The following is a 10574-nucleotide window of genomic DNA, read 5'->3' as shown; positions in this document are numbered from 1 at the left end:
GTAAAACTCATCCACGGAATTCAAATAAGACTCAAAGGAGGCCGCTGAAATCAACAAGCAGACAACTGGAGGAGGTTACTGGGGCATAACTCGCATTTCAATATCACTCGATGTTATCCTGACCGGAATCACTCAATCATCATCGGAGCAGAATAATGAAATCCTGAGGTCTTACTATTGAGTGGCCAACATGTGCATACACAACATTACAATGATAGGGTCTCTAAAAATATGTTTGCTGCATGTTATACATTTTTCCTCCAGTCTGGATAAAAAATAAACTCATCGATTATCAAATTAATTGACAACTATTTAATCAAGTAATTGTTTAGAGATATTGTTTAACTTTAGATTTTCCAAGTCTTCAATCTCTTTCCTGTGATATTGATTAGTCTTTCATTCATTCATACATTCATTCATTCAACCAAAGAAATATACCAAAAAAACAATAAGCGGTGGGCAAATTATAGTCAGCAATTCTTTAGTTGGGGGGTGGAAAAAAAAGAAGCAATATTGATATACATTTTAGTTCATTTTATCGTAAATTACAATTAATTAATTATGAACAGTATAGTTAAACATGAGAATGCCATTTTATCCTTAAAATACACCATTTTACATATTCATAACCTTGTACAACTGTACCGTCGCAAAGCGAGGACCTGCGCATGTACTGAATGTGAGAAACTAGCATCCACAGCAGGGGGCAGTGTTACCTCTCAGCATCGTGTGTTGGTGCTTGGCTGTGCAGATCAACCTGCTGATTCCGTCGATCACTTGGCTCTTTGAGTCCAGCTCTTTCTCTTTCGGCTTCTTGCTCAGAAAAATGACTAGAGAGAAGAGCAGAGCATATCAAATAGAGTTGTGTGCTGGGCTTCCTTTTCTCCGAAGCAATAATTAAGCAAGCAGGAAGTTCAGTGTCTTTTTTTTCCTCTTGCATTGAGGAGGAATTGTGGAAGGGCTGCACAAAAGACAAAAAAAAAATGACAAGAATGGTCTGTTGGTCTCAGACTATAGTGTTTGCATTTGACACTGTAATTTATTCCCGTGATATTCTGATTGTTTTCCCTCATAATTGGACTTTTTTTCCTATTCCAGTAACCCTATTACTTCATGTTATGTTCCCATCTGTGAAATCCTCCCCATGTTCAGTTTCATGACTCGTGTTTCCTGTTTAATCCTCCAGCTCTACTCGGCGTACCTTTCTTGTTCTTCTCCTTGGTGACGACAGTCATGGCCATACTGGGTGGAGGGGTGATATCCCCCGCACAGGGCAGGCGGCTGACTTGTAGCGAGCGGAAGTTACTCTTCAGCGTGTTTTTCAGTCCCACGTCCCGCTTCTCGCCCTCTTTTTTCTTCTCGGGGCCTTGCCACGTCCAGTAGTCCACCTGCAGACCCATCACCTCGCTGCCAGAACACGGAGAACTGCAAAAGGCAAACACTTTCGGTCTCATACCCCAGCTGCTCAAACAATGACCAAAAAAATGGAAAGTATTTTTCTTCTGTCTACACTCTAGTCGACAGAGTATGTGTCTGAGATAATTTTGTGTGTGTGTGCGTGTGTGTGTGAGTCCTACCCAGCTCCGGAGAGGGCAGTGGACACAGAGGGCGACTGTGGGGGTGTTCCCCCGATCTCCTTCCCATACGGACCAGCCGAGGGCGGGGTGGGGGAGGCCAGGATGCTTGTGTTGACCCCCATAGCATCATCAGAATCCACTGTGACCACAATAAGCCATCTTAAGCAACATCCCAAAAAGTTGGCCTTGATAGGGAATTTGTGAAATGTGCCTCCTCTGTTCATATCTTTTCAGGGGTCCTCGGTTTACAAAGGCATCATGAGTAACTTGGAATGTGCAGTAGTCAATCGCTAACATGTGGTCAGTTATACTGGAAGTATTTGTTTAGAAATACTTCCTGGTCACAGACATAAGTGAATAAATAAATGAAGTATAGCAGTACCAAGCATGCCTTCTTCATTATTATTATTATTATTTTTAAACATGTTAACACAACAAGGTTAAGACCATTTTCAACCTAAACCTGGATTGTGCAGCAAAAAATAAGGCCAGTGAGAAAATGCAGTCAGATACTTTGACAGATGTACAAGTCGAAACGTGCTGCAATCTATCACTCACCTCACATTGTGGGAGTAAATACCTGTATGACTAACGCTTCTAGCCCTCGAGTATAAAACAAATAAAAAACATGAAGGACAATTCAGACTGAGCTGCCGCATGCTGTGCGATGAGTCTGTAGTCTTATGCAGCTGATCAAAGTAGTTTATTGTGTGTGTCATTTGTAACCTCAAAATGTCATAATTATAGTACATATATTTGCATGAAAAACACGTGTTGGCTAAAAATATAAAACAATCAGGAAAAAAATGATGTAAAACCATAATGGCGTATTATTTGTGCCAGGTGACACTTCAGACTGCACGCCGTTCGTGACTTTGAAATGTTGTAAACCGAGGACCCTCGGTTCACTTAAATCAGCACCTTCTTTAAAAATATGAAATCAAAACATTCCGTATGTTTGTGTTAGTTTAACTTTCACTTTGGCTTCGGAGCTTGGGTCTCACTTACCAGAGGTTGAGAGGCTTTGCTCCACAATTCCAACTTTCACAACCTGAAAGTAAACAACAGTATTGCGGTGTGAAATTCAACACTGAACATCATAAAAAAATGAATTCCATTTACACCCGCCGCCCCACAAAAAAAATAATAAAAAGAAGAATCCTACCCCAATAAATGGCACAAATTTCTGACAGGAGTCCTCGTCAGGGCTGTGAGGGGAGACAGTAAAGAGGCGGTGGTTAGCGTTGCGGGAGAGAGGGGGCTCTTGGAACACTGCAACACTCCAAGGTGCAACACAATGGTCCTGGAGGGGAGATGGCATCATGCCCCATCGCGGTAGAAATGGCACATGACTGACTTTGGAGTGGAATGAGATCGTCTTGGGCAGTGTATGGTATGAATGAGAGGACCGCTCCTTACAACCAACGTTCGTTTATCTGGGGCGTTGTTTTTGAGAAACACTGTTAGAAGTGACTGCGTAGCTGTGAACCATGAACTATTCAACGACACATGCAAAAATACCGAACTTTAATGTTTTTTAGCACTCACAAGAAGAAGCATGAAAGTGGCAGTATTGTTTTTAGAAAAAAAAAACCACTTGCAGTCAGGGATCTGCTCCTGGGATTTGTGCAAAGGTAGCAACATGTCATTTGGGGCTCTTCAGCTCCACTGTGAATGCATGTGCAAGACTTCAGTCCCCATGAAGCTTAACACCTCTCACTCTTTGTTTTGTGGCAATATGTCCCTTCCCATAGGGAATAAAATACACTTTAGGAATATACGTTTTTGGACACCTACAGAGAAGTGAAAACGGAAGAAAACAGAATTGGTCGCATCTTGTCTTTTGGAGTGTGTCCAAAGACTTGATTCCAAAACGTTTACAATCAATGACAAGCTTCCTTGTGGGCCTCTCGTGCTTAGTGTAATATTAACCGGCAAACCGCTCTTGAGAGATCCTTTTGAGGTTGTTAGGCAAATCATCACGGCAACAACACGCAGGACACGGTAGGTCAATCAACACAAAACCCAGACAGGACGTGCAGATCGACATCATGGTGAGTATCAAATGGGGAAAGGAGTGTTAAGACACAGCAGACAGAATAAAAAAAGGAGGGCAAAAACCAAAAAAAGAGTCAAATTAGATACCTGATGTAAAAATCAAAATACAAACTTCTTTTCCTTGAATGCAAATCAAAAGGGGAAAGGGGAAAAAGGAATGCAAAAGGTGTTAAACTGCATAGTGTATTGGGTACCTTGTGACTAACAAAGAAGCCACTGACAAAGCAAAAAAAATGAACACATGCAAATGCGTCAGCTTGACTGTGTGCTGAATGTTAAAGACTGCTGTACTATAATAAAAAATGTGTACCTATATTACAACTTGATTGCAAATGAACATGTGCATGTCTGCTATGAAAAAACAGCAACCTAATTGACAAATGTTAGCACACATCGCAGCAACCTTGAGTTGCGTGTGGTCACTGATGACTCATTCAGTAAATTTGCATGCATGGTGTGGATTACATTTGAATCCACAACCACTGTGTGGTGACATTTGGGACACCTGCACAATCTGATGAGATCCAATATCAGGCTTGCACCAAAATGTATGCCATTACAAAGAAAATAATGCTTTTGATTTGCACTGTCACTGTACCATGGATATATATATAAAACAAAGCCAAACCTAATAAAATCCCATTTTTCTAATGCAAAGAAAAATATCATTTTGCCAAGAACTTGACATCCCTCCAATACTGATGAAAAGAAGAGAAGAAAACCAGTGAGGGAGGGTGCGAAGGGCCAACGACAACATTTGCAGAGCTACAGGAATTTATGCCAAGTATGTCTGCGTCCTACATTTGATTTCACATATTCATCATATAGGGCGGCAGGGAAGAAAAGAAGAAAAATGGAAGAAGATAATCCAAGTGTGGCTAAACTGAGCAAAAACATACTTCAAGTCTCCAGAAGCATGTGCACCATTGTTTTATGGTTCGATGAAACCAAGGTTGGACAGTTTTTGGCCATAACTCAAAGGTACATTTGGCAGAAATTATGGAATTATTTGATTCTGGTTTGACTATTTTCTTGCTGCACGGCACTTTACTGTACAAAGCCAGAAGTCCCGTACATTTCACATTCGATTGCGTCCGTGCAAAAGCTAAATGATGGTTAATTCCGCCAACACTTCCACGAGTGGTCGACACAATTTTACTGAGATCCTCATAATTCAGACAGACGTGCTGAGAAACATACATGCATCTCCACAAACGCCGCACACGAGGATGCTTCATTTTGCTTTATATTTACTCATGTGACTTTACCTTTTCTGTTTGTAGGTAAGCATGGCTTCAGAGATGGGAAACTGGTGGGACACACTGGCACCAGCCAGATACTGAACAACTCGCCCTGCTACGTCAATGTTATCTGCACGTGGAGCAAATAAAACGAGTAGTAAACAACAGGAAGTGTACAAATCATCCCCACAGTCACATTGGACTTCTATAAAACAATGAAATAATCATTCCTAAATAAACATTGCTTTATATCATTCCTTCAGCTATTTTACTGCGATTCAAAATACAGGCTGCAGGTGGCTGACAGTAATAACCCCCACCCTTAAAAAATCCCACAAATATATGATCTCATGATGCGGTAACGAAGCAAGGCATTTGATTTCAATTTAACAAGCCTCCTAATTCAAAAATGTAGGTTAAACTTTGAGCCCGTTAATCTTCCAGTGAGGCAGCAGGGTGGAGCAGCAGTGCTGTGAAGCAGAAACTTCCCTCCACAGAGCACGTTGCAGCTGTCTTGCACAAATGGAAAAGATCATCTTTCCACTAATCAGCCTCTGATCCATGCTCCGGCCCCACTTATTTTCTTTGCAAGTTGACCAAACATCTGACCCGTGGCCATGCTTTGTGGCCAGATACCGGAGGTGTGTGTCGTCGCTGACCACGAGCGTGAGCATGAGTTGTGTCCTACCTGAGGTGGGCCGTTCCGTCCTGCAGAACAGCTCCCGCCATGCGGTGTCCATAAAGATACTGTTGAACTTGCTGTCAAACGAGGCCACGTACTTGGCCAGGGGATGAGAGCCTGTGCGGCAGTTGCACATGCAAATGTAAGACTAAAATATGTCGATCACGAAACATAAATTAGGTTTTAACGGTGTATTTACCAATAGGGATGACCAGGAATCGTATGTAACTGAGCCAGTCAGGGGTCTTGTTGGCCAGCTGCTCCACAAAGAACCGCAGGATGGTGCTCAGATAACTCTGGTCACCTGCAACTGCCACCTTCATTGTGGGCGGAGTCTGCGCATTGCAATTACAACTACAAGGGATAAGTGAAAGAGAAAGACAATTCAATTAAGGGACTCATTTCACCGATTACTGTTTTATCCTCAAGTTTAAAGATTTGTGTGCTTACACGGCAAGAATTTTCCTTAAAAAGAAATATAATAATATTGGAAATGATCAGAGTATGAAGTGACCCACAATCTCTGGATTCGAGTAACGATGGTGTTGAAGGCAGCCTGGACATCTGCAGCTGAGCAGGTGGACACAATGGGCTGGGCGTGTTCGTGGAGCAACTCTGCAACATACTGCATGATAACACACAGACACGATGTTATAAGAATAGTGACTGAAGCGCTTGAAAGAAAGAAAAAAAAAAAAACGATTTCAAGATGTTGATTGTCAGGCTAAGCTATTGACCTGTCCTTGCCACTCCATTGTGTTGATGAGAATAATGCTCTCCGGCAAGCGTTCATCAGAGATCAAGATCTGGTTCAACTGGTCATACACAGACTTCCTGGGAACCTTTTGGATACAACAGCAGCATGGACTCAGAAAAATGACACAAACTAGCACAAAACAAAAAACAGTAAGACGATTTGGGCTTGTGAAGTTTTTTTTTTTTACCTGTGCTATGAGTCTTGATTCTGGGGAGCACTCGCTCTCTATGCTGCTGGTGCGGTCACTTTGAGCCTTGGAATTCTGTCTGTCTTTCATGGAGGTGCTGCGTGGACGCCTCTGTAGCTTGTTCTCCATTTTACTGAAAAGACAAAGAACAAAAGGCGATGAATACGAACGAGGGCAATGCAGCTGTTAGTCATGCATACAATAGCGATCATGCGAATTGAGAAAGATGGTGCGTGCGCAAATCCAGTTGCAGGGCTCGGCAGTGTACCTTGGAGACATGTGGTTTTGGGACTCGGTCTTGCAAAGCTTGCCAACAGTGCTAGTCATCCGTTCAGTGTTGACGTCCCAGCTGCTCACCTCTACTGGCCCTGGCCCGCTGTCATCGGTCTCTGGCTCCTAAGCCAAAAAGAAGAAAAGCAACTATGAAGCAAAAAACTGCGGAAGACAGTGCTGATGTTCATCACACAACAGTTTCTGTCATGACCCTACGGAGCTCCCTCAACATCCCAAAGATAAATAGGCTAAGTGGGAACAGGTGGTTGCCATGATTGGGTATAAAAGGAGCTTCCCTGAATTGCTCATTCAAAAGCAAACGAGCGAGGTTCACCTCTTTGTGAGAAAATACCAGTAGCCTAAGAGTTTAAGAACAATGCTCCTCAACGTACAATTGCAAGAAATTTAGGGATTCCATCATCGTTGGCCCATTATGTTATCAAAAGGTTCAGGGAATCTGGAGAAATTACTGCATGTAAGTAGCAAGGCTGAAAGCCAACATTCAATGCCGATGACTTTCGATCCCTCAGGCGGCACTGCATCAATAACTGTAATCAATGGGTACAGAATCTCATTACAGGGGGTTCAGGAACACTTCAGAAAGCTAATGTCAGTAAATATAGTTTGGTGCTACATCTGTAAGTGCAACTTAAAACTATAGAATGCAAGGCAAAAGCCATTTATCAACAACACCAAGAAACACTGCCGGCTTCTCTGAGTCCAAGCTTATCTAAGATGGACTGAGGCAAGATGGAGAAGTGTTCTGTGATCTGACGAGTTCACATTTGTTTTTGGAAATAGTGGATGGCGTCCTGTTCTCCGGCCCAAAGAGCAAAAGAACCAGCCGGGCTGTTATGAAATAAAGTTCAAAAGCCAACATTTGTGATGGTATGAGGTTGGTGATGGTATGATGTTAGTGTCAATGGCATGGGTAACTTACACATCTGTGAAAACAACCATTGTGAATGCTGAAAGGAACAGAGAAACATATGCTGCCATCCAACCAATGTTTTTTTTCCCCCCCTGGGTGCCCCTGCTTATTTCAGCAAGAATGTCAAAATAAATTCTGCATGTGTTACCGCAGCATGGGTTTTGCAGTTAAAAGACTCGCAGTTGAAAGAGTGAAACTGGCCTGACTGCAGTCCAGACCCGTCTCCCGTTGAAAATGTGTGGTACATTATGAAGCGGAAAATACGACAACAGAGACGCCGGACAGCTGAACTGGACATCAAGCAAGAATGACAAAGAATCCCATCAACAAAGCTTCAATAATTAGTGTCCTGAGTTCCCAAACATTTATTAGGTGTTGTTAAAAGTGCAAATTACTGTATTCTCTTTTATTCATGTTTAACACAACGTCCCAACTTCGTTGGAAGTGGGTTTGTATTTCAAATGAACCATTTAAATGGCTGCATTGTGACAGTGGTTATATCCTTGGCCTTGCACACCCCACGCCATCTTTCATGGCGGAAAACCCCCAAACCCATGGGAGGCAAAGCACACTCCGGTTTTGAGAGTAAGAGAGTGGAAAAGAAAAATGGGGAACACAATGCCCAAAAACATACCCCGATGGTAGTGTCTATAAGACTGTCCTCTTGATAGCGAGCCCCTTGCACTTTACATCTGTCCACAGTGAGAAAGTCTCCACTCTGAAAGGTAAAGATACAGAAATTGTTGAGGTCATTGCATGATTAGTAAAAATGTCACACAAGTTAGCTGTACACAGTCAAACTGAGTAATGTTTGCTGAGCTTCCTTCCATCCGCTGATTGCTTTGCTTTTGGGTTTGACTGGAAACACTTATTTGACGAAATGGACGACATCTACTTTCTGGAATGTTCTCCGCTCTTTTGTACAAGCTAAAATGGATTCCAATACATTTATAAACAGCCCACCCTTGTCCTCCCTCTCACAAAGTCAGACACAACATGTCTCTCTCTTGGCTCTTCCGCTGCTCTTTTTGTTTCCAACAGGTCATAAATCTGGGTGGGAATGCTCTATCCAATCTTCTCTCTGAGCATGGGGGCACATTTGGGTCTGCGTGTTTGAATGTGTGTGTGTTGATGGTGGCGTAGAGGTCATATAGTGTCTGTCTCTATAAATACTACAAGGGTGAACTACTTCGGGATAGCAGCCCCTTCATCCCATCCACGAGCAGTGTCGGGGGATAGTGGTCTACATGACCCTCATTCCCAGAATTTTTAGCAGGGTTCTTGGGAATCCCTGGACCATTCAGGCATTTACTCACTGCCTGGGGGCAAGTATTTTACATAACACTGGGAACAACGTGACCCCTATCCAGTACAACCAGAAGAAAGAACTTTATGGCTATACAGCAGGTCTGAAAGGAACCAGAGCAGGTTGTTATTGCAATAACAAGTGAGGGCCTGGTGATCAACTTACAGCATATAACAGCTCTCTCGGTTGACTTTTTTGGCTGTGTATGCTTCCGATTTCTGTCTGGGAGCTTGAGTGAGACATCCCCTCGAAAAATGGCCTGAAAAACAAAAGATTAGACTTTAAGAATAAAAATGGTTCACTAGGAGTAAACATAGCAACCTAGTGGTTATTTAATTCATAATTTAGAATTTTGACAATCAAGTGGCCCTGTTTCTGGAAGCCATGGAGGCAAAAAGGACTTGTGCTGTCAATAGAAATAGATTTGGTCCAAAATCACAAATAACGGGCTACTTATGCATCCTCAATAACAACTAATTGTTAATTGTCAACATTAGATCAATTTGCCAAATTATCTTCTTTAATATCAACACACAAAAGCATACTCAAAGCTTTGTATTGTCTTGGTGTCCGCGTTATCTACTAAAGGAATTATGGTAAAAAGAAAATCCTTCATCCTTTCAGCAATTCATGGAAGGTTGAAAATTAATCACAAAAATTATTGCATAGAACCAAAATGAGGGCAAACTCACTTAAGCTTAGGCTTGGGTGTGCTCAAGACACTTTCATTGTCTTCCATCTCCGGCCCGCTGTCGCTCTGGTTGTATACTTCTAGACTGTCGTAGAGTAAGTCCAGATCCTCTTCTACTTCCTGGGTCTGGTCTACTGGATCAGAGTCTAAGACCTGACAGACGTGATTGACATATTGTCAACACATGAGTGTGCTTGTAAATGTCACATGGATCCAAAAAAAAAAAAGTGTAAAGATTGACCGGTTCTGCACCCTCACTAATCACTTGTACAGCTGTGCTTATCGGGTCAACAATTAAAGACAGACTGAATGCGAAAAGTAGAAACTGCTCTAAATAAATCCATGACTTCAAGCCGGCCAATCAGATATGAAATGCTTGAAGAAACCTGCAGTGTTGAACTTTGATCTGCAGGCTGCACAGTGGGGACGCATATCATAGGAAGTGCACACAGGAAGGCTTTGGGACTAATCGGCTGATTAATGCCACTCCATAAGTGCAAGAGCTGTCAGGGAGCAGATAAACACAGTCTGTCCCTTCTCTACCTCCTAGGCTATGTATTTATAGAACGCCGGCCATGCACACTGTTCCGCCACAAGGAAAGGATTAATGACAAGCGCTGTGATAAAAGATCATCAGGCTAACTGAGGTGTGCAGAAGGACCAAATGTCGCCAAACTCAGTCAGAAAGCAGTGAGTAACTCAGAAAGACACCGGTGACTCCAATTCATCGAAACGAGGCATTGATCGATCTGTGCAGGTGGCCTGTGTTCAACTTGAGCATCAGTGAGCTGTGACTGGCCAGCGGCTCTCAAAAGGGTCTCAGTAAAGAGTAAACACTCAACAGTAAATCACAGGCACATTGACAATTAGC

General features: G+C 42.6%; 1 protein-coding gene across 2 annotated transcripts in view; it reads right to left on the bottom strand.

Annotated features, from left to right (window-relative positions):
- Positions 1 to 10574, bottom strand: part of LOC147199346 (phosphofurin acidic cluster sorting protein 2-like) — a 38392-nt gene that overhangs the window by 2571 nt on the left and 25247 nt on the right. Inside the window, exons 9-24 of one of the 2 annotated variants that reach the window (XM_086122446.1) lie at positions 9705 to 9856; positions 9178 to 9271; positions 8341 to 8424; positions 6771 to 6898; positions 6503 to 6635; positions 6296 to 6400; positions 6077 to 6183; positions 5758 to 5912; positions 5565 to 5675; positions 4904 to 5006; positions 3723 to 3755; positions 2743 to 2785; positions 2586 to 2628; positions 1578 to 1716; positions 1202 to 1425; positions 717 to 830 (exon numbers count right to left, since the gene is read on the bottom strand). In XM_086122446.1, coding sequence (XP_085978572.1) covers positions 717 to 830; positions 1202 to 1425; positions 1578 to 1716; positions 2586 to 2628; positions 2743 to 2785; positions 3723 to 3755; positions 4904 to 5006; positions 5565 to 5675; positions 5758 to 5912; positions 6077 to 6183; positions 6296 to 6400; positions 6503 to 6635; positions 6771 to 6898; positions 8341 to 8424; positions 9178 to 9271; positions 9705 to 9856 — 1768 coding nt within the window. The remainder of the gene's footprint in view (positions 1 to 716; positions 831 to 1201; positions 1426 to 1577; positions 1717 to 2585; positions 2629 to 2742; positions 2786 to 3722; positions 3756 to 4903; positions 5007 to 5564; positions 5676 to 5757; positions 5913 to 6076; positions 6184 to 6295; positions 6401 to 6502; positions 6636 to 6770; positions 6899 to 8340; positions 8425 to 9177; positions 9272 to 9704; positions 9857 to 10574) is intronic. The other variant, XM_086122448.1, reaches the window with a different exon arrangement.

Source organism: Hippocampus guttulatus, chromosome 10, assembly GCF_054856545.1.
Source record: "Hippocampus guttulatus isolate MCC_2025c chromosome 10, RoL_Hgut_1.0, whole genome shotgun sequence".
In the NCBI taxonomy this organism is placed as follows: domain Eukaryota; kingdom Metazoa; phylum Chordata; class Actinopteri; order Syngnathiformes; family Syngnathidae; genus Hippocampus; species Hippocampus guttulatus.
Note: the sequence above shows the minus strand (reverse complement) of the source record. Positions and strands in the feature narration are given on the sequence as shown.